At 35.3% G+C, this 24759-nt stretch overlaps 2 protein-coding genes across 7 annotated transcripts; one reads left to right on the forward strand and one right to left on the reverse strand.

Annotated features, from left to right (window-relative positions):
- The first annotated feature begins 131 nt into the window (after positions 1 to 131).
- On the forward strand, positions 132 to 23621 carry beta-Spec (spectrin beta chain). Of its 6 annotated transcripts, none has more exons than XM_015328201.2 (13): positions 133 to 287; positions 8578 to 8766; positions 9106 to 15012; positions 15098 to 15189; positions 15293 to 15397; positions 15483 to 15625; positions 15730 to 15788; positions 16294 to 16350; positions 17357 to 17461; positions 18948 to 19103; positions 19627 to 19894; positions 19971 to 20153; positions 21801 to 23621. In XM_015328201.2, the coding sequence occupies exons 2-13, from the start codon at positions 8631 to 8633 to the stop codon at positions 21802 to 21804; spliced, it is 7215 nt and encodes a 2404-aa protein (XP_015183687.1). In that variant the 5' UTR covers positions 133 to 287; positions 8578 to 8630; the 3' UTR covers positions 21805 to 23621. The 6 variants fall into 6 exon arrangements, with proteins under 6 accessions (XP_089026214.1, XP_015183687.1, XP_015183693.1 ...); XM_015328202.2 differs by lacking the exon at positions 133 to 287 and adding an exon at positions 6200 to 7226; XM_089170088.1 differs by lacking the exon at positions 21801 to 23621 and having other exon boundaries at positions 132 to 287; positions 19971 to 20157.
- On the reverse strand, positions 17442 to 18941 carry LOC107070219 (peroxiredoxin-like). The gene is made up of 2 exons (XM_015328209.2): positions 18046 to 18941; positions 17442 to 17961 (listed from the first exon to the last, which is right to left on the reverse strand). Exons 1-2 carry the CDS (start codon positions 18293 to 18295, stop codon positions 17579 to 17581), a joined length of 633 nt encoding a protein of 210 aa, XP_015183695.1. The 5' UTR covers positions 18296 to 18941; the 3' UTR covers positions 17442 to 17578.
- Positions 23622 to 24759: the final 1138 nt, after the last annotated feature.

The raw sequence follows: 24759 nt of genomic DNA on the forward strand, positions 1-24759 counted from the left end.
AATAAACACGAAAGCATTTTTTATAATTTCTTTTCGAAATGACTTCATTATTGCAAAATGAATCTTGATAAGGTAGAGCAGGACATTTTCGTAGTTGAACGAATCAGCGAAGTCGGTGAGCGGGACTAGTTGACGACGGCGTAGGTCGACGCCGTGCGCGGTCAGTCGGTTGCGCGCCGGTCGAGTGTGCGGACGGATTTGTCGTCGGTGGTTTATTTGGTGTACTTGGGCGGGATTTTATGCGAGTTGTGGGATCGAACAGTGTAGCAGGGTGTCCCTTCGTAAGGGTAAGTGCAACTAATCAAAGAGTTTCATTTTAAAAAAGGTAAAATCGATTAAAATTGTCTATCGGTTATCGCGAGACGGCCAGATCGTCGACATATAAAAATGGCGTGCGGCAATCATGGGAGTTTCCTATCTCTCTCTCTCTCTCTTTTTCATTTGATTCTATTTATCGTTTATTTCAATACTTTTAATCATCCTTACGTATTGAAAATGCACAATATTGCGTAGGTGTGAATCGGTCATCGCGAAAGAATGTTATTCTGCGAAAGAGTATTTTGTGCTTGGTTGTGATTCGCATCGTTCCTTGGCATCGATTCCACCGGGCGAACGTGAGGGGCAAAAGAGTGCCCCTCTCTTTCTCCATTTCTACCTTCCAAATGAAATCGCGTATCGTATTTCTCCAGCATCGTCTTAAACCTATTAAATGGCATTTACGATAGGTAGATTTTCGCCGACGAGGAAGTAAATAAGTGCTTCCTCTTGATACTCCGTTAGAGAGATATCGAACATGTTCCATCCCTCTCCCTCGTTCGCTTTGTTCACCTGTCAAGACATGGACCGAGAGCCGTCGTCGTCGTCGTCGTCGTCGTCGTCGTCGTCGTCGTCGTCGTCGCTCACCAACCGTTGACCTAATTCTCGCAGTTCTTCCCATCGGGGATATCTCTCTGTGGAGGCAAGCAAGCAGCAAGCAGGTCGCTTTTACTCGTCGATGCGTGAACTCGTAAACTCGCGCTTTCAGTCATCCGCGTCCGGTCGTTGATCGATTCGCCCTATTCTCTTTCTCTTCCCTTCTTTCAAGAGGAGCTAACTGCTAAAGGGAAGGACTTTTATAATGGCTCTTCTTTAATCAACGTCTATGCAAGACACTTGCATCATCTTCTTCCTCCTGTGCAACAACTCGACTCACAATTAATTCAAATCGTACGTTATCTATTTACGTTTGATGTGGATTCTATGTCGAAATAATCAAAATGTTTTCGAAGAATTTTCTTTAACGATGTGTCCTACGTTTATTCTTGCAACATAGGCAAGAAGTAGAATTTCAAATGCGACGACGATCGTTCACGACGTATGTAGAAATACAACCGGAGGCATTATTAGTTACCGTCTTTGACCATTTCAACAATGCTCGCTACGCTCGTCTTCTTGTTTTTTCTTTTCCTTTCTTTTTTTTTCTTTTTGGTGTCTATAGATAGCATTTACCTCTCATAGTTAGCGTTTCTCTTTTCATTCGTCGTGTACGATCGATTTCGTCACTATGCTGGATTCGGATCTGACAATGAGTCACTGTCAAAAGCGTGCTTGCATTAAGTGACAGTAAAACGTTAAGGTCATCAACTTAGTTGAACTAAACGATCGACCTGACTTTTGACAAATGACGAGAGAGAAGGAATCGTGCCGAGTAGATTTTCTTAGATTATCGCCCACTCGCACCCACTCGCACCCACTCGCACCCACTGTGGCTTCTTCGGTATCGTTGACCTCTCTCCATCTCTCGTGTCTTCATTTTGTTGAAAGCGTTAATAAGAATCGGTATCGTCTTCCTTTCGTTCATCCCCCGTTTTCGTTCGTATGAACGAGTTTAATCAATTCTCTTCGGGTCTCGTGTTTACAGTTACGTCACCGACGAGCGCCCCATGGGTGTGAACGTCTTTGGAATATTTGAATAAATAATTTATTTACTCCGGTAATCTGTTCTATTCGGAAGTGAATAGAATGCGCCCTCGAGAGCATCGACGCGATGACGGTAATCGTGATATCATCGAGTGAACGAGGAGAGACATCAATTTTGCTATCCTTCGTCATTTAACGCAGCGATTCTCAACCTATCTGCCGATCGATCAAACGCATTACCTGTTTACCTATGTATATGTTTAATTTATTATTTTAAAGATACGTCTTGTACTTGCAACAACATTTTACAATAACTTTTTTTTCTCCAAATATTTCTACACTTTTTACGTATCAACGTAAAGTAGCAGTAAAATCATTTCGTAGGCTGTAGGTTGAAAAATGCTGACTTAACGTTCCCCTTCTCTCTCCTCGTTCTCTCTCTCTCTCTCTCTCTTACTGTTGGTTTATTTTTTAAATTCTCATTTTTATCTTTTCTACTTCTAATCATCTTACGGCGAGAACGGAGTGTTTGTTTAACTGGTTATTTGAAATGGCGTATTCGGTGATGTACGAAATGAACTTTTAGTCGAGTTTCCGTTCGTCGAAAGGTTCCGAAAGGTTCCGAAGGTTCCGAATTGACATAGACTTTAATTAATTGCCCTGACAATTCGGACGTCCGTCTTTAATCGAGCAAATTTGCCTAGATGCGTTTCGTACTCGCATTACAGAGTATATATAACTTATAACTTGCATACGTGGAAGAAGAGTTAAAAAGGTCGTAAAAACAAGCCGCCTATGCTGTGGTCCCCGCGTTGAACGAAGAAGTATGAACAGTTCTTTCAAGCTGAGGAACCGCGAGTAAAAAGAACTGACGTCAGTTAAATGTCGTACCGTTAATCCGTTCTACGGATGGATATGTAACTTCGTAAGACCGTCCAGAAGAATGATCAATTGTAGTTGCCATTTCAAAACTCCGTTATGTTCGTTCATATTTTTTTTTCTTCTTTTTCTATAATATAAATATTTGATTTTAATTTTGATATTTGGCCAAAATAAAGGAACGGAACTCTTTCGAGTTGGTTTCATGGGCGTGACACTTTTTTGTTTAATCTTTAACTTTTCTTACATTGGTACGTTCTACGATAAGAGAAGAAAGATTTCAAAAGAGAGCGTGTACGTGAGTAATTTTTCACGAAATATTAATATTTTCGAACATCTCCAACGTAGTAGTACATAGATGCATTTTTAATTTTATCTTTTTTTATTATTTCGCAAAAGCCATTAGTCTTATTGTTAGTTAATTGCAATGATTTCAAGGATACGTTGCATAATTTGCATATACATCTTTGCCTGTTTTTGTAAGAGTGCATACATCTGGCAATAAAAAAGTAACTTTAAAAGTAATGTATCCGATGCGTCGTTGTAACCTCGATGCGTCGATCGACCGCAAAACGTTAACCGTTCTTTATGGTATCGACGAACAACTCATTTCGAAGGATATTCAATGCAATCAAACAACACAATCAATAACTCTGATAGTACTTGCAAGTTCCAATTTTAGACTCCCCTATTGGTTAAATGAAATGTATCTTTTTTCTTTCTCAGAAATGAAACTTATTAAGGAACAATAATTATAACATTTTATAAAAATACATGCAAAAAAAATAGAGAATAGAGATAGAGAAAGAGAGTGGTAAAGATAGAATCAACGATCGATCGATATCCCCTAAATAATTGTTAATTAATCAATGGGAATGTGTATTGTTGTTTAAAATCACCTAGTATATGATCGGAGTACCGTCCTCTTCGAAATTCACCTTCAGACTGGCACGTTGTCCTCTATCAAAATTCTTATATGTAATATTGTTTATATGACTTTTCAAACATCGCACGTGTGTACAACAGTAATAATATTCCGAATAAAGAGAATTTAAAATTATTTATATAATAATTACATTAGAATGCAAAAAATACTAACATTAGAACGTTTTTATCTTAATTTGTATTTGTTACTAATAGTATACCCGTTATACACATGTGTAGTGTTCGGAAAGTCATATAAACAACATTGAATATAAGAAATTTTGATAGAATACAATTCGTCAGTCTGAAGGTGAATTTCGAAGAGGACGGTACTCCGATCATATACTAGGTGATTTTAAACAACAATACACATTCCCATTGATTAATTAACAATTATTTTAATACTCTAATGCCTCCTACTTATAATATTACAGCATAATTTAACTCTCGAAGTCATCCCTGCGCAGGTGTGATAAAATAATTACCAAAGAATGAAAAAAAAAATACTAAAATTAGAACGTTTATAATTTTAAATTTTATTAAATTGTATTAATTAAGTGGGTTATATAATATCTAGCAAAAGAGTAGCAATGTATGATTTTAAAGGACACGCCCACTGTACATATGGATCAATGAATTATTTTCTACATGATAATACGAATTTCACTTTTATCGCGCTTCGAGGCCACGCATATTTTTTTTTTTTTTTTTCTATAATTATTTTCTAATAATGAAGAATCGGCTGAAAGTAAGAACGATATCGAAACAGAACACATATTTCGATATCGTTGAGTTTCAAAGAAAGTTTTTCTTATCTGTTGATGATAGATAAACGATACGCTCGAGAGTCTTTAGTTCGTCGAATTCCTCGAGGATAACGAGGAGTGTTATTAAGGAATCTCGATAATTTCCTACGATATTTTTAGGATTGACAATAATAGAATGACAATATCGATTCAATTTCTAAATGAAATATCGATGAGATGGAGGAGTAATCAATCGAAGATACAAGGAAGGGAAAACAACAAGTTAATCGAAATTTCCAATAGGCTAGCGCTATTAAACAAAAAATACATAGATCGATCATTCGTTGATTCTTTGTCTAGATATCGAAGAAAAGATATTTCTTAATACATTGAATGCTTTCTCAATTACATTTTAAAACCTAAATGTAATGAATTGTATTTTACAGAGAAATAAAATCGTTGCAAGTAATTCTTGTTGAACCCTCTCACCGGTCAGACGAAAATCTGTGTTAAACGGTTGTTAAACTAATTGTAGACTTTTGAATTATCTACTATTCGTTGACCCCTGAAAGTTTGCAAAAGAAATAGGACTATCGCTTAGATAGGCGAAGGAAATATTTCAAGGATATACTTCGATACTAATTTGTAGTTTAAAAGGGAACCTTCCGTTGAAGTAAATGACAGAGAGCAACCATGTCAGGTCAGCGTTGATTAACTCAAATGCGGATATGACGTAGCTTTGCGTACACCGTTGACCACCGAGCACCACGAATGGCTTCCAGACGAATAGCCCTTTCTCGTTCCTCCATTTATAATATTCTAGATCCGTGTCATTTTATAGATCATTATATTCTTCGTGTGCTTGTACGAACAAGAACAGATTTGATAAAGCACACGTTGCTTCATTTTTTCTTTCATTCACGCATGCGATTATTTCATTCACGTATTTTTTGACAACTCATGGCACGTGAAAAGATCGCTCCCCGATCTAATAATTGTAAAGGAAAAGAACAAAATAATCATTATACATAACTAGATATATATTCCTGTGCCGAAAGAAAAAAAGATAGCTTCGATCTTTCGATTCAAGGACACGTCCATCGAGTGTATTTATAAACTGTGATTAATTTAGTCTTCTTCTGTGGAAAGAGTAAGAAGAAGAAGAAGAAGAAAAAGATGTCGAATATATTTAATCAGGATGTGATTAATATTCAACTTTTGTAATATCTACGGTGACATTTACTTTTCTATTATCAAGAAACTAGAGAGACGTATAGCACGTAGACACACGCGTTTAAACATTATGCTTAACGTAATTATCATTTTAGATTGAACTTACTCTTCAATAATAATTGACACGATAATAGTATTGTATTTACTTTGAAATAGAATAACGAAGGCTTAGTAAAACGGGTTCCATAATGGTGACCCTAATGAAGGTTTTTAAACTCATAGTGTTGCATGGCAAAGGAGATAGCACAAATAAGCTTTTGTTTACCGCGCGGTGTCTTCGATCGCTCGCATCGCCTGTTTTTTAATAAACCATAAGACAAAAGAGATCATTCATATGCGTTGGTTGGTCTAATGGAAAATGAAAGACAACGCGCATCGTCGTTATTGGAAAGGGGGGAGAGAGAGAGGGAGAGAGAGAGAGAGAGAGACGGATAGTTTGTAAGGGATGCTTTCTCAAGGTAGTTTTCCAAGTGCAGGCCAGTTGGTGGTTCCGCCTTTCCGCAGGTGTAGAACGTGTTCGTTCGTGGATACTGGCGCCACAGCGACTCCGGTTAGAGGAAAATCAATAGTATAACGCAGTGTGTGTTGTGTGGTGTGCGGTGGTGTGCGGTGCGGTGCGGTGTGTATGTTCGACTTAGTTTAGAGCTCGACGTTACGCTCTGTTATACAAGCCTATGAGTTAACTCTTCTATTTTCTTTCCTTTTTTTTTTTTTTTTCCTTTGAAGGAAACCGCAACTCTCGGTAAACTCGTGTGTAACACGCGAAGCCCCGTTTTAATATGGGCATTGATACGCACAGAGATGAGATTATGCAACGAATTATGCGATAAAACAGAAAGAACCTTTTGTAAATGTCGCAAAGGGAATAATCCAAGCACACCGGTTGTTCGATATTCGTGTCTGTGGACCTTGACGATTCGTTTACAATTTACATCGTTAACATTGCAGTACATTTAAATGCTTCGATCCCGAGTGTTTTAAAGAGTCAAAGGAGATCGACCTCGTTTTCAACGCGTGTCGTCGCGCAATGAACAACGATGCTGCTGAGCATGCGCCAAACAATCGACATTGTTGCGACTCGTTCTTCGATATTATGGATAACAACAAAATATTTTCTCCCTTCTTTCAATAATAAGAACTAAAATCATTCGATCGGCCGAGTAAACTTTACTTCTGCCCGGTTAATCGTGTCATTCACATTGTGATTCACATTTCATCCCGCCCACATTACGCCTTGTAAAGACATTAATTTGTATGTTCCCCCTTCCATCCCTTCACCCCTCATACACCCCTCATACACCCCCTTTCTATCACTCTGTCTACCCGTAGTACCGTTTGTCATTAAAGTATGACAGTACTTGCGTAATTGCTCTTAATTCCGAGTAAGTGACTATCAGACTTTTAAGAATGACATTTTTTCCAATTTTGTTTCGTTGCATTCGCGTAAGTTCTTTCAGCAACATTTTCTCCAATCGTACAACGTTCTTCGTGTCGAAGATGGATTGGATTGTGTATACATTGATCGCTACCAAATGCGAACCATTTGTGAGTCTTATGTCGAACTACTAATATAAACGTACTCTCGACGTGTTATAAATGCGCGATTAACATCGGTTGGCCTCGTTTGGTATTATGTATACCACCGTATATTTTCATTGATATCTTATATTTGATTTCGTTCGATTACAGAGCGTGGTTATATTTGTAAAAGAAGTTATATTATATTTGAGGCGTCACACGATTAGCTCGATGATGAATTACTTCTTTCGAAGGATAATTTTAGCTGCCGACTCAATTCCGATCAATTTTTTCTTCCTTCGCTTGCTTCTCTCTATCTAATAAGAAAGACGATATAATATTCGTGAGGATGAGTAAGATATATTTATGTCGCTAAATCTTATTTCATTTCAACGTAGAGCAGTTTGACTATAAAGTTTACCGACAAAACAAGCGACGCCCATATTGGTTTACTGCGGTTTTCCTTGTGTACGCATTCAGTTAGAACAGGTAGACCATTGGCTTACTTGTCTCCATTCGTTTGTACAAATTTTTAGTTAAAACGAAAAAAAAAAAAAATACAAGATTCTACGCCACTGATTGTGATTTTACCTGAATGTAATTTACTGTTGGAAGGCTCGATGCGCGCTCTCCCGCTATTTGCTGTGTGTATTTCGCACGTGTGACATCATGCGTGTGATGTAATCGTACGGTTGTGCACTGAGAGAGGGGCTCCTACATGCTTTGAGCGCGTAACGTAATGTGTTATTAAATGAATGTACATAAAATAATTTATGTAGGTACAGTATACGTATTCATATACACATGTGTAAATGAGATGATAGGCGGCGTGTGTGTTGATGTATCGAATGTACTCGCTGACCGTACGAAAGGCACTCTTTGAAAACCACCGTCCCCTCCAGTATTTACGCTCGATATTTTGATAAGATATTTTAGTTACATTGACACCCCACCACGGGTTACTTCATATGGGATCTATTATATTTTGTAACGATTATTTAAGTATACTATAATAATGTTCCTTGATAATTGCCGATGACTCATCGTTGAATTCTCCCGCGTGATGAACGTTTCTTATCATCATTGAAATATATTTTACTGTAAAACGCTAATTGTTTCTTTTTGCGAGAAAAGACCTTGGTATTGGTCGGTGCACACTGCATCCTTGTTACCATGATTTCTATTCGAGGTCATAACGAGCAACGTTGTACTGGTTAGAGCTGTTATTAAATTACACAACGTGTTATACTTACATAGTACGTAAGAAGCAAAGATAAGATTACCTTGCAACTCTTATCTTTGTACGCGTACAACATAATAAAAATGAATAACTTAACTTCAAATGATTGAAGGAATAATGAGTGTGATTTTTGTTTAGAACCGCCCTCTCTAGGTGTAAGGAGATTGTGAGCTGTTGGTCCGATTGACAAAATGACGACCGACATCTCGGTAGTACGCGGGGGTTGGGACCCTACGCTGCAACAAGAGATTGTCGATGAGTACGAATACGACGGAGGAAATTCGAGCTCGAGACTTTTCGAACGCTCGCGCATCAAAGCTTTAGCTGGTACGTTCTATGTTATACTATTTATACTATTTATATTATTTCACGTGCTTTTTTAAACGTAACCACGCGAAAGATATTGGATGCTTCGTACACCACATCCGCATCCTTCTTTGATAATGGGAACTACATTAAGTTGCATACTTCCGCGATATCCATAAATGCATGTACAAAATATCGATCGAGTTTAGTAGCCCATTAACATTCTCTCCTATCGGGTGTCTTTCTATTATTTGTATTATTTCAAAATGAATTACGATAATGTCGTTTTCAATCTCCGAGGTAAAGTAACATTTCTATCTAATATATTTTTGTTATTTATCCTTGTACTTCTTTTCTTAGGTGAACGAGAATTAGTACAAAAGAAAACCTTTCAAAAATGGGTAAACTCTCATCTTGTACGATGTTCCTGCCGCATCGGCGATTTGTACGTGGATCTTCGAGATGGTAAAATGTTGATAAAACTGTTGGAAATCTTATCGGGGGAACGTTTGCCACGACCAACCAAAGGAAAAATGCGAATTCATTGCTTGGAGAATGTCGACAAGGCATTGCAATTTTTACGAGAGCAAAGAGTTCATCTTGAAAATATGGGCTCGCACGACATAGTCGATGGTAATCCGCGACTTAGTTTGGGCCTGATTTGGACTATTATTTTACGATTTCAAATTCAGGACATTACAATTGAAGAAACGGACAATCAGGAAACGAAATCCGCAAAGGATGCTTTGCTTCTTTGGTGTCAGATGAAAACGGCTGGCTATCACAACGTCAATGTTAGAAATTTTACTACTTCTTGGCGCGATGGTTTAGCCTTTAACGCTATTATTCACAAACACCGTCCAGACTTAATACAATTCGACAAATTATCCAAATCCAATGCTATTTATAATCTTAACAATGCATTTAACGTTGCCGAAGACAAACTCGGTCTTACAAAATTACTGGATGCTGAGGATATCTTCGTCGACCATCCGGACGAGAAATCGATAATCACTTACGTGGTAACATACTATCATTACTTCTCTAAGATGAAGCAGGAGACCGTTCAAGGCAAGAGGATCGGTAAGGTTGTTGGTATCGCTATGGAGAACGATCGTATGATACACGAATACGAAAGCTTGACCAGTGATTTATTACGATGGATCGAAGCGACCATAGAAGCCCTCGGCGATCGTAGATTCGCCAATTCCTTGGTGGGAGTTCAATCACAACTTTCTCAATTCTCGAATTATCGTACGGTCGAGAAACCACCTAAATTCGTTGAAAAGGGTAATCTTGAAGTATTATTATTTACGCTGCAATCAAAGATGCGTGCCAATAATCAAAAACCATACACGCCGAAAGAGGGTAAAATGATATCGGATATAAATAAAGCTTGGGAGAGATTAGAAAAGGCCGAGCACGAACGAGAATTAGCTTTGCGCGAGGAATTGATTCGTCAAGAGAAATTGGAACAATTGGCGGCGAGGTTTAATCGTAAAGCCAGTATGAGAGAGACTTGGCTATCGGAAAATCAACGATTGGTCTCTCAAGATAATTTCGGTTTCGATCTTGCTGCTGTCGAAGCAGCTGCTAAGAAGCACGAGGCTATTGAAACGGACATCTTTGCTTACGAGGAACGTGTACAAGCTGTTATGGCGGTATCGCAAGAACTGGAGGCAGAGAATTATCATGACATCGAACGAATCAATGCGCGAAAAGACAACGTCTTACGTCTTTGGAATTATCTTTTGGAATTGTTACGAGCAAGACGATCAAGATTAGAATTATCATTGCAACTTCAACAAAACTTCCAAGAGATGTTGTATATTCTCGACAGCATGGAAGAAATAAAATTGCGTTTATTGACCGACGATTATGGAAAGCATCTAATGGGAGTCGAAGATCTTTTACAGAAGCATTCCCTCGTCGAAGCCGATATCAATGTCTTGGGAGAAAGAGTAAAGGCAGTCGTTCAACAGACGCAAAGATTTTTGGAACACGGAGATGGATATCGACCTTGCGATCCTGCGATCATAGTCGAGCGAGTTCAACAACTGGAAGATGCCTACGCCGAATTGGTACGCTTGGCTGTAGAACGACGCGCAAGATTAGAAGAATCTCGCAAACTATGGCAGTTCTATTGGGACATGGCCGATGAAGAGAATTGGATTAAAGAGAAAGAACAAATTGTGTCTACTGGAGATATTGGCCATGATTTAACTACCATTAATTTGTTACTATCCAAACATAAAGCTTTAGAAAATGAAATTCAATCGCACGAACCGCAACTGATGTCTGTAGCAGCTATTGGCGATGAATTGGTGCGACAGAAACACTTTGGCGCCGATCGTATCCGCGATAGACTTCAAGAAATCTTGGGAATGTGGAATCACCTTTTGGATCTTGTTGCATTCAGAAGGAAACGTTTAGAGGAGGCCGTCGATTATCATCAATTAATCGCAGACGCGGACGATATCGATATTTGGATGTTGGATACGCTTAGACTCGTATCGTCGGAAGATGTTGGCAGAGACGAGGCCAATGTACAGTCGTTATTGAAGAAACACAAGGATGTAACCGATGAACTTAAAAACTATGCTACTACCATTGATCAACTTCATCAGCAAGCATCTGGTCTTGGAGAACGGGATGCTAAATCGCCAGAAGTTGTAGAAAGACTTGCTTCGATCGACTCCAGATACAAGGAATTATTGGAATTAGCTAAATTACGTAAGCAAAGGTTATTAGATGCGTTGTCCTTATACAAATTGTTCAGCGAATCCGATGGTGTCGAGCAATGGATCGGTGAGAAGAATAGGATGTTGGATACGATGGTTCCAGCTAAGGATATCGAAGACGTTGAGATCATGAAACATAGGTATAACGGTTTTGAAAAGGAAATGAATGCAAATGCGTCACGAGTAGCAGTAGTCAATCAATTGGCGAGGCAGCTATTACACGTCGAACATCCAAACTCGGAACAGATAGTAGCTCGTCAAAATGAGTTGAATCAAAAATGGGCAGAATTGCGAGAAAAGGCAGAAGGTAAACGCGAAGAACTTAACTCTGCTCACGGAGTACAAACCTTCCACATCGAATGTCGCGAAACTGTATCCTGGATCGAAGATAAAAAACGAATTCTACAACAAACTGATAGTTTGGAAATGGATCTAACGGGTGTTATGACGTTGCAACGTAGATTAAGCGGTATGGAACGCGATTTAGCTGCCATACAAGCCAAACTCGATGCATTGGAGAAGGAAGCACAGATGATCGAACAGGAACATCCGGAAGAGGCGGCTGTTATCCGAGAAAGAATAGCACAAATTCATTTGATATGGGAACAGTTAACGCAAATGCTTAAGGAACGCGATGCCAAACTCGAGGAAGCTGGTGACTTGCACAGGTTCTTACGCGATCTCGATCACTTCCAGGCTTGGTTGACTAAAACGCAGACCTCCGTTGCCAGCGAAGATACACCGACAAGTTTGGCCGACGCCGAGAAATTACTTACTCAACATCAAAATATTAAGGAAGAAATTGACAATTATACCGATGATTATCAAAAAATGATGGAATATGGTGAAAGATTAACGAGCGAAGCTGGAGATGGTGACACGCAATACATGTTCTTGCGAGAAAGATTAAACGCCTTAAAAATGGGTTGGGAAGAATTACACCAGATGTGGGCTAACAGGCAAAACTTATTGTCGAACTCACTCAACCTTCAAGTATTCGATCGCGATGCTCGACAGGCAGAGGTACTTTTGTCACAACAGGAACACACTCTTGCAAAGGACGAGACGCCAGCGAACTTCGAACAAGCTGAGCATATGATTAAACGTCACGAAGCATTTATGAACACAATGGATGCGAATGACGAGAAAATCAATTCCGTAGTACAATACGCTGGAAGGCTCGTCGACGAAGGACACTTCGCTTCTGACAAAGTAAAGAAGAAAGCTGAAAACATAAATGAGCGTAGGCGAGTCAATCGCGAAAAAGCTAATCAATTGATGGAAAAATTAAAGGACCAACTTCAACTTCAAATGTTTTTACAAGACTGCGAGGAATTGGGTGAATGGGTACAAGAGAAACATATCACTGCTCAAGATGAAACATACCGTAGCGCGAAAACGGTGCACAGCAAATGGACGCGTCATCAAGCGTTCGAGGCCGAAATTGCGAGCAACAAAGATCGCTTGCAACAATTGCAGAAAGCCGCGGACGAATTGGTTCAACAGAAGCCCGAATTTGTGGAGCTCATCAAACCGAAAGTAGCCGAGTTAGGTGATCAATTTACCGATCTTGAAACTACCACCCACGACAAGGGTGAACGTCTCTTCGATGCCAATCGCGAAGTGCTGATACATCAAACGTGCGACGACATTGATTCGTGGATGAACGAGTTGGAAAAACAAATAGAAAGTACCGATACCGGTTCGGATTTGGCATCTGTGAATATCTTGATGCAGAAGCAACAGATGATTGAGACTCAAATGGCAGTGAAAGCACGACAGGTTACAGAATTGGACAAACAAGCAGAGCATCTACAACGTACCGTACCGGATGATAAGATGGAAGAGATAAAGTGTAAGAAAGAAAAGGTTGCGCAAAGATTTGCACAATTAAAGGCACCTTTGATAGATCGGCAAAGACATCTTGAGAAAAAGAAAGAAGCCTTCCAATTTAGGCGAGACGTCGAAGATGAAAAATTATGGATAGCAGAAAAGATGCCGCAAGCTACGAGTAACGAATACGGTAATTCCCTCTTCAATGTACACATGCTTAAGAAGAAGAATCAATCGCTGCGCACGGAGATCGATAATCACGAGCCTCGAATCAATTTGGTATGCAATAATGGACAAAAATTAATCGACGAAGGTCACGAGGACAGTTCTGAATTTAATAGGCTCATTTCGGAATTAACGGAGAAGTGGAAGGAATTAAAAGACGCGGTAGACGACAGAAACAAGCATTTACTTCAAAATGAAAAGGCACAACAGTACTTCTTCGATGCCACCGAGGCAGAATCTTGGATGAGCGAACAAGAATTGTACATGATGGTCGAAGATCGTGGCAAGGACGAAATCTCGGCTCAAAATCTTATGAAAAAACACGAATCTTTGGAACACGCCGTCGAAGATTATGCCGATACAATTCGTCAACTTGGCGAAACTGCTAGACAATTGATAAATGATCAACATCCATTAGCTGATCAGATCGCGGTGAAACAATCGCAGGTAGATAAATTGTATGCCGGCTTGAAAGACCTTGCCGGTGAACGTCGTGCTAAATTGGACGAGGCTCTTCAATTGTTCATGTTAAATCGAGAGGTTGACGATTTGGAACAGTGGATCGCAGAAAGAGAACTGGTAGCCGGTAGTCACGAGTTAGGCCAAGATTACGATCACGTTACTCTTTTGTGGGAAAGATTTAAGGAGTTCGCACGTGATACCGAAGCAATTGGTTCAGAAAGAGTTGCTGCGGTTAATGGTATTGCCGATTCGTTAATAGCAAACGGACATTCGGATGCTGCTACGATAGCCGAATGGAAAGACGGCTTGAACGAAGGTTGGCAAGATCTGCTCGAATTAATCGAAACTCGTACACAAATGTTAGCAGCTAGTCGAGAATTACACAAATTCTTCCACGATTGCAAAGATGTTCTTGGTAGAATTCTTGAAAAACAAAATGCCATGTCCGATGAATTGGGTCGCGATGCTGGATCGGTGTCTGCGCTTCAACGTAAACATGCTAACTTTATGCAAGATTTGTCAACTCTGCAAAGTCAAGTATCACAGATACAAGAAGAATCAGCAAAATTAGAAACGAGTTATGCCGGAGACAAGGCAAGGGAAATTACAAATCGAGAATCTGAGGTGGTCGCTGCATGGAACAACCTTCAATCCTTGTGTGAAGGTAGACGAGCGAAATTAGAAGACACTGGAGATCTGTTTAGATTCTTCAACATGGTTAGGACTTTAATGATTTGGATGGACGATGTTGTAAGACAAATGAACACAACTGAGAAGCCACGAGACGTTGGTGGTGTCGAACTCCTAATGAATAATCATCAAAGCTTAAAAGCAGAAATTGATGCCAGGGAGGACAATCTCATGGCATGCATCAATCTTGGAAAAGACTTATTAGCTAGGAATCATTATGGAAGTGCTCAAATAAAAGAAAAATTAGCAGCACTAACGGACCATAGAAATGCCCTCTTACATCGATGGGAAGAACGTTGGGAGAATTTGCAGCTGAGTAAGTTTTTTTCCTGATTATTCGACTCTCTTTCTTCTTGTATCAAATGTAAGTATTTTTATATTTCTTTGGATTCTTTTTTTAGTTCTGGAAGTCTATCAATTTGCTCGAGATGCTGCTGTCGCTGAAGCATGGTTAATCGCTCAAGAACCATATCTTATGAGTCAAGAACTTGGCGTAAGCAATACTTCAACATTTTGATCATTATCATCATTATTATAATTTATTATTATTATTATTATTATTATTATTATTATTATTATTATTATCGTTATTGCAGCATACTATCGACGAAGTCGAAAACTTAATTAAAAAGCATGAAGCATTTGAAAAATCAGCGGCTGCACAAGAGGAAAGGTTTAGTGCCTTGCATCGACTTACTACTGTATGTAATACAATTCTATGTCAACATATACTGTATATTTTTATTGATTTTTATGGTCACAAATATAATTGTATTTTTGGTGCAGTTTGAATTAAAAGAATTAAAGAGACGAGAACAAGAGAAAGAGGAAGAGGAAAGAAGAAAGAAAGAAGAAGCTGCGGCAGCTGAAGCGGCAAGATTAGCGAAAGCAACTCCTGTTACTAGCCCTGACGAACCACCTAGCGAAAGGTACATTTATTTTTAATTATAATATAAAAAATTAATGTGATATAAAAACATCTTTAAAATTAAATCTCTATTTTGTTATTTAACATTTTGCATTTTTGCAATAGAACCGAAGCCGATGGGGTGCAGAGCGGTGAACGTGCAGCAGGAGAGGATGACTCGCATGGTAAGATTATTATGTTTTCAATTATTCAATATATTTTTTGCAAAAGATAATTCTAAAGAAAAATAGTCTTTATTTTGACACTTATTATTATTATCTATCACTTATTTGGCATAGAGTCATAATCAAGGTTTTTAAATTTCATAAGACGGCTGGTTCATATTTCGAATCAACTAGAGTTGCAAACTTAAAATCGTGAAATAACGATAAAATATTTGATTGATAACACTTAACGTGAAATTTAAAATTGAGAGAATGATTGGATTTTGTTTGATTATACTAATACAATATAGTTAGTAACATCGCTTCTTGCGATTATGAACTTAACTGTTTGGCAACTGGATTTATAAATATGGTTTGTTTGGATAAGCATGTAATCGCTAACAGCACGTTTATTTTTGCCTTTTTTCCTCCATCAAAATGTGTTCCTTACCAATTTTGGTCCATTCAACCTTATATTGTCCCCGAATGCACCCTTAATGCGGCACGGAATGCACAAACACCACAGTGACACACCGCAAGGCTTCCACGCGTACACCACAGCCTCAAGATAAACCTAAGGAAGGTGAGTGTTTTTATCAAATATATTATTACCACAAAGACATTTTTTTTAGGCTTCGAAAATTGTTTTTTTTTTTTTTATACCAAATAATTTTATCTTATTATTACTAATGAAGAAATTGTATGCAATGATATATTTTGATGTTTCATTTCAAATTAAATAGTTATACCTATGCACATACATTTTTTTTTTCTATCAGCTGTGCTCATTGATCATCCTGTCTCTTTACATTTGGTGATGGATTCTACCGCTAGTCATCTACTTATTTTTACATTTACATTTATCTGTGTTTCCTATAAATAATCTTATATCTTTCAGCATATTTCTGGCGATTGTGGATACATCTTTTTATCATTATAGCTGCTATATCGTTCACTTGCTTTTATTAATTTTTCCAACAGGTGATGGCATTACTCCTTTGTCTCCGATGTTTTTCTTACCATTTATCTTAACATATACGTCATCGATTAAAATTTAAACGCGATTAACAAATCACATTATCATTTGAAATATTTTATGTGTTGTACGACCAAAAAAAAAACAAACAAACAAAATTTATATTCATCATTCATTGAACATCTACAGATACTTAAAAATTTTTCTCATCTGAATTGGTATGTACACGTTACATTTGTCATTTGTAATTCATTTAATCGACAAAAAAAAAACAGCTTCACTTTTTATTGAGGTAAGATTTGGTATATTGTGTTCGTAAAAAAACATAAATTTGCATCAAAATAATTATTTATCTAAGTATATTTAAATATAAAATATCAAATTGTCTTATTATTTGAATAATCAAAGTTATGTACGTATATTCGTCGATTTCATCTATTTACAATATTGTGTAACAATGTAAAAATCTGTGCTTTATTCTTCTTTCTTAAAAACTGATAGAACATTGTAGATTCTTCTTACATTTATATTTATATTATTGATCAGAGCTTATATGTATAATGTATTTAAGAGATAAAGATCGCATGATTTAGTAATTGGTGTGGTGGTGTAGTGCATGCTCAGAAATCTACCCAATTGCCTTTGGCGGGAGAAACAACGTCACCCGATACACAAATTACTACGAAGTCTCGTCCAAGTGGCCTATCCACTCCAACCAGTAAGTATTTTCTTCTATAAATGTCTTTATTTGTAAACATAATATGGATGAAAATTAGATGTATTGATATGATACAATGGTAGTATTTATTTGTTATTATTTTACAGTTTATGAAAATTAATTAGAAGTAGTGTCAAAATAAATAGAATTGTGCCTAGATACACGTTTTTGTTGGATCGGACCTAAGGGACACGTGTCGCCAAATTTATCTGCAAATTGACACGCTTGCAGTAGTCTTAAAATTTCATCAACGGAACGCGAAATGGCATCGTCATTTAAATTCACGTGTCTTATTAATTGCTTTGGATCTATTATAAACAAAGCCCTGATTGCTATTCCTCGAATCTCATCTAATACGCCATAATCATTAGAAATCTTATGATTTTTATCAGCTAATACGGGAATTTTCATTTCACCCAAGCCTCCTTGTTTTCTCGGAGTAGTTATCCATGCCAAATGCGAATATTCCGAATCTGTTGATACAGCAACAACTTCTGCATCTTTTATATGCATGGAAAATATAATAATGAAAATCAGTCAAATTAATTTAATATGATTTGTATAAAAATTAACGAAATTCTTACTAAGGATTCGAAATTCATTGATGCGTTCGCTGAATTGAATGATTTCTGTTGGACATACGAATGTAAAATCATATGGATAAAATAATAGTATTACATATTTTCCTTTAAAGTCTTGTAATGATAAATCTGTAATTTTGGAATTAATTACTGCGTAACCTGACCAGAATGGGGCGGGATATGATACTGCTGGTATCATTAGTATTCGTGGAATAATATCCTTGTTTGTTTCTTCAATACAACACGATCCCATATTTAGAATTATTTTTAAACGATTGTATCATAATAATGCATATAATTTATACGTTAATGTGATAGCCATTGATCTAAATTTGAACTAAATGTCGAAACAAGATGAAGTAATCTGAAGCATAACCATTAAAGTCACTGATATATAGCGAGTGTCAATTAAAATCCTACACCTTTACGTGTTTAATAGATTTTTGTTTGAAAATTACTGTGACACTCGTTGTATTCATTTTACCAAACTGATATATAACTTTGACTCTTATTAATTTATCAAGAATTTATTATTATTTATTTCAAAAATTGTAATTAAATATGGGTATTACCTTGTACTACCGACATACACTTACTTATACATACAAGTACTGATTATACAATGATAGTATTAGAAGAAAAAATTGCTTTGTTTTTCTTTTATTTATACAATTATTAGCATTGCTCATTTGTTATTATTATAATAGTATATTCGTGCATGAGCATGTTGCATGAACGTGCTTTCGTAAGGTTTACACTTAAATGTTAAAGGACGTGAAAAATGGTGTAAAATTAATACGGATACCCAGAATTCTAGTATCAACTTGTTTACCTGATCGAATCTACAAGCTAGATGAGAAAGGAGTAAGTAGTTAATAATATTGTGTGTTGCGTATATTATTAAGCTCCCAAAGGTGGAAGTGGTTCCGAATCTGGTACTTTAAGGCGTAAGGAACGCAGTCGCAGCAAATCGCCCTTCAGAAGCTTCCGATGGAAAAAATCGACCAAATCGCCCAGTTTAGATCGCAGCGGTGTGAGTGATGATGAGCACAGCATTCCTGGTAAGTTGTATGAGCAATAGTTGGTCAACAGTTGTTACTATTTATTGACTTTTTACCAGTCAAACAATCATATGTCGTATATTCTTATTTGGTACATTCTTTGAAAATGAATGACCTGTAAGTTTACATTCTAATGTAAACTCTAATCTTTAGATATAAAATTGATGCGTAGGATTAAAAATCTTTACCTATTAACAGTATAATAATAAAAGTCTCGTTTATAATACTTTCAGGTACGTCGTGTTATTCATATAGGTGAAAGGAGAAAAGTATGATGCATAGGTGTTGTCTCTCCCCTTTAGTATAAGTATACTATTAACTATGAATATTATTTTCAGATTGACTTCATTGATCAATATGATCGAGTAACATGTAGTTGTTGGGCAGGAGGGGAGGGAGGGCTTGATTACAGTACAATTATTTTATTAAATTAAATTATGTTATATATATATCAAATATATTAATAAACCATTTTTACTTTATCCTCTTTATCAAAAGTTGACATCGTATTACTTTCTTTCAGAGCAACGTAGTCCCAGCGACGACGAATTTGAAGGAACACTGCAAAGAAAGCATGAGTGGGAAAGTACAACAAAGAAGGCAACTAATCGTTCGTGGGAGAAAGTATACATAGTTATACGCGGACATAAATTGTTTGTATATAAAGATCAAAAGACATATAAGGCTTCACCTGATCAACGGTACAAAGGAGAAGCACCCCTTGACTTGAGCGGTGCGACCATTACTATAGCCACCGATTACACTAAGAAGAAACATGTCTTCCGAGTAAAGTAAGTTCGAAATGTTTTTGAAAATATCCAAAGAAATAATTATAATTAATGACTTGTGTTGTTTGTTGGATTACAGGTCGCAAGGCGGATCCGACTTCTTGTTCCAGGCCAAAGATGATGCAGAAGTAAATGAATGGATATCGGCATTAAATCAAGCAGCACAAGGTACATCCGGTGCAGGTTCATCTAGAGCACATACTTTGCCTGCTCCAACGCAAGCCGAGACTAAGCGGCGCAGTTTCTTCACTCTCAAGAAAAAGTGAGTTTTTTCCTTATTTTCCATGTACTTCGGTCGTATATTTTAGTATGATAAACAACATATCAACATATTATCATTGCATGTATTATATAAATTTTATTAATCATATTGACCACGTGTACAAATCTACTAATTTTTATCATCTTGTACATTCAACTCATGTCAGCAAAATTCTCTCATTTTATCATTTCATCCATGGTCAGCCACATTTTCCTCCTCTTTTTTTTCGTAGTTTTCTTCTACAACATCTTAACATATCGTAGTTCACATCTTCGTTCGTAATATATTTCGCGTAACGTAAAAGCGTTACACATTTTCGCTGTTTATTTGGAAGAATCGGCTGATTAGGAGGATCATTCATATCATCTATTGAGTCTGAGTGTAATGAAAGCTTCCCTAGACAGTTGCATGTACAAGCATTGAAAGTATTCATATTTCATACGAAAATTCATATTTTATTATTTTAATATAATATTTGATTATAAATGAAAACATGGTGATTAAGAAAAATTTAAATGTCAGCATTGAATTTCAAGTCTCTTCTTCAAATTTTCACACTAAATTCTATTAGCTACATCTATTCATTCGATCATATCATCGCATTTATCATATTTTAGAAAAGCCAAAAAGTAGAAAGCGAAACCAATGAACATAAGAAACAGTACACAATTGGAACAACATTTAGAGAGATGCGGTGAGTCGCACACACTCCTAGATCGTTACCGTCGTAATATTGCACGATTAATCGATAATCATTACAGTTATTTTCTGTTTCTTTCATTTTTTCCATTATAATTAGCTTCTTGGAAATACAAGAGGAATGTTCTTCCAATTGTGAATGCGGAATGATGACAGAATTCTCTGAGAACAGAGAATTAGTCTTTATGTGCAGAGCTTTATGTGTTTCATATGAACCATATTGAAAACTTGTATCCAAACAATAGCAAAATATGACTCGTTATTTAGAAAATTATATTGTTTATAATAATATCAATTTAAAGTTTGAGTACGTTTTTAAAATAGTAATATTATGGTAACCATATGAAACACAATTAGGTGTTTTCTTTCACATTTTCTTCATTGCTTCTATGTAAAATATTCATTTATCTGTATATTAGTATGTATTATGTAGACACTGAAAATATCGTACATTATTGTTATATCATTAGACTAAATTGTTGTCATACGCCTTTTAATTGCTTTTCACTATTATCACCATTTAATCTTTATGCTTTTTCAGTATTAGGGTTATATATTTGTCTGAATATCATTTATCATCAGTTTTCACCCGTAGTAGAAGCAATTTTCTTCAATTTTCTGAAAATACATCTATGATCACAAATCTTGGTTCTATACAATATTATGTGTAACACTTTAGTCATCGTTGTATTGTGTCTGTTTTTACACAGTATCCATATTTAATAATTTATTGTAATTATATTGAAAAAGTGCATCAAGTATATATAAAACATCGAAATAAAAAGAATTGTTGGCAGTAACAAGAAATAAATGTGTTATGGAGAATGATTTAGTAAGAATAAGTCAGATGATATTGTACAAGAACATTATAAATAATTAAAAATGATTAGTTTTACTTGTACTGTATATGTATAACTATTAAACATTTATATTGAAATTTATTTTCAGCTAAACTGGAGCAGTGAAGTCTGGTATAAGCCGCTCCTATGCGCCAGCGCAACAACATGTTTAAAGAAATGTTTCGTCGCTCTACGTGGTTAAAGCAACGCTAATATAAAAATAGAAGACATGGCCATGGTGTTTTCAAATTAATTGAAGGACAAATTTATCGCGTCATTTAAAAATGCCTACAATATGAAGAACTCAATAACGTGATAAGTTATGTTAATATTTAAAAGTAGGCTATTTAAAGTCTGTATTTAGTTCTTCAATGAATTTTGGACACTGCAATATTGCTAGTTAAAAAAGAGTGACATTAAAAAATGTCCCATGTTAGTGTGGTCTCAATGATTTCTTTCTTTTAGAATTATATAGATCATTTCTTTTATTTTACAACACATACACATATATAGACATACATACATATATATATATATATATATACATATATATTTATATCTAATTTATCTTCTTGACTATGATTAAAAATACAAATTTAATTACAAAATTTTTACATTTTTTATGCGCGCGTGTGGATGATTACATAATTATATTTCAAGGCCTTGTAGAATACAAAAATATGACTTGTAGTAGTATCATGAAGGATATTTGTATCACCAAAATATATCCATAATATCTGTAAATGATATATCATTCTTGTTTAAAGTGTATAAAGTATAATATTATACCTTAATTGTAATGAAAATAATTATTTTCTTTTTAATCTATATTTCATTGCCATTAATTTTATTCTCGAAGCTTTTAATTTTGCTCGCAAACGATTTGTTTGCGTTTGAATAACTGCCATATATTTTAACATACACACTAATTTGGGACATAATATTATAATAAATTAGCTTTTAACAAATTGTTAAATATGCATTGCCCTAAAGGGAAATACGCATTGAAAAATTATAAAAAAAAAAAAAATCTGTAACAATTAACAAGAGTTCCCTCTTATATGATCCTAATTATTATAATTCTATATAGAATTGAAAAAGATATTGAATTCTTGAAATATGTGCAAATATTATCATTTATATCAAGTATATGTGAAAGATGAGACAGTTAACAGTTTCATTTTGTCAATAAGGGAAATCACATTCATCATTTGATTTCGCCATATAAAATGCTTGATAATATGGTCTTATATTACTTTTATAATTGTTAATTTTTTTAATATTTATCAAGTTCATCTTGTTTTTTTTAGAATATAAGATTTCACAATCATACATTTAGAAAATTTTCCGAACAACTTTTAAAGATTAAGCGCTTACTTTGATAATCATACAATTCCTTATAAGAAAACATTTATTTCTTTTATAAATCAATGCGACTCATTGAATCTGACTTATTCCATTTAATGGAACGCACGCTCTTCTTAGTAATAGTATATCTTATCTTTATGAATTTTTTAATAGCACTTGCCGAACGTTGGAGAATAAAAGGGTTGTTAGTATAATGAGATCATAATAATATTAATAAGACTCGTTCCACAGGGAATTGTATATACAAAAATATATAATATGCCCATTTAAAAAATACCAGCTTAATCAAAAGAAATAATGCATACGCTTTTATGAGTTGATGATGATACATGTGCATTAAACATAAAATATTTCTAAATGTTAGAGTCGCATTGGAACAAATATTCACCACGATTTGGTATGTAATAGCTATGTGTTTTCTATATACATGCATATATGTGCATTTTTATATGTATATATAAAATGTATTTTTTATATATATATATAATATGCAAATAATATCAAATTTTAAGTTATATCAAAATGATTATAATATAGATAATATATAATTGTAAAACTAAAAGATTGATCTTTTCGTTTTAAAACGGCCTTCTTCCTCATAAAAAATAAATTACAGGTAATAGGTGAAACGTCATCGACGCCAAGCTTCGCTAATCATCAATCAACATTAACTACTACGATCTGCGCATATAATTTTTCATTTATCAACCAATGTGATTATATCTCAAATTTTACTTTCTATGTTTTTATATAGAAAATATTATATGTACAGCTGGGCTATAGTATCGGATATTTCAAGGGGCCGCTTTAACAGGAAAAGAACTTATATGCAGTATCGTGTAATTGTTATTATTACAACTGCACTTTTGGAATTGTCAAGCTATATATATTTATATTTATATGTTTAATTTATATGAAATTTATATTTTGTTTTCGTTATTGAAAAGTTAACAATCGTAATATTATTTTGTTTCATTATTATTATTGGGCACATAGATTCATTTTATTTCTTTGACAGAAAAAAAATATTTATTTGTTTGTCCTTCCTTTTTTATTTTATTTTATTCACATTAAAAAAAGCATGAAGGAGCACTGTAATGCATGCACTTATATTTAATAAGTGTAACGTTATTAATGATACATCAATTTTGAATGTGCCTTTCTCTATAGCTTTCTAAAACTTTATTCGATAAAAATGTATTATATAAGATGAATTGATAATTGCTACTAATGTTGTAAACACACAATTTAATGATATTTGTTATTCTTTCGATATGGATACGTTCGAATGAACAAAACTGTTGATTATCTAACGTTTTTCTTATAAAAGAAAGGTATTAGAAAGATATCTTGATTCTGAAGTTTATTGAAAGTGCTTTGTAATGAGTGTATTGTCCCTTTCTCGGTCAATACTTGGATGTAATAGTATATATGTAAAAGTATAGATGGAAACTGCCAATACAGAGAAAAGAATGATTTTAGATGATAGTACTATTTCCTAGTGCTTCAATTTACTGCTTTATATCCAGTTTTCAAAACCCAATTGAAATCACAGTATATTATTAAATGTTTATACTTATAAGATAGAATAAAAATTCGTCATGTGCTGCAAAAAGTAATGCATTACTTATTTATAATTTATATTGGATGTACAATCATATAAAAATGATTATAAGGTATGTAAAACCATTTATTATCAA

The sequence above is a fragment of the Polistes dominula genome, unplaced genomic scaffold (assembly GCF_049000335.1).
Source record: "Polistes dominula isolate Pdom_NZ unplaced genomic scaffold, Pdom_raw_medaka contig_15, whole genome shotgun sequence".
Taxonomy (NCBI): domain Eukaryota; kingdom Metazoa; phylum Arthropoda; class Insecta; order Hymenoptera; family Vespidae; genus Polistes; species Polistes dominula.

What these genes read in the sequence shown, in the direction of transcription:
- LOC107070219 (XM_015328209.2), bottom strand. Translation starts at nt 18,295, where the DNA reads ATGGGATCGTGTTGTATTGAAGAAACAAACAAGGATATTATTCCACGA. An exon ending in CAATGAATTTCGAATCCTTA is followed by an intron (nt 17,962 to 18,045) that starts GTAAGAATTTCG and finishes TGCATATAAAAG; the next exon opens with ATGCAGAAGTTGTTGCTGTA.
- beta-Spec (XM_089170088.1), top strand. Translation starts at nt 8,631, where the DNA reads ATGACGACCGACATCTCGGTAGTACGCGGGGGTTGGGACCCTACGCTG. An exon ending in CCTTGCATCGACTTACTACT is followed by an intron (nt 15,398 to 15,482) that starts GTATGTAATACA and finishes TTTTTGGTGCAG; the next exon opens with TTTGAATTAAAAGAATTAAA. An exon ending in TGGCCTATCCACTCCAACCA is followed by an intron (nt 17,462 to 18,947) that starts GTAAGTATTTTC and finishes TATATTATTAAG; the next exon opens with CTCCCAAAGGTGGAAGTGGT.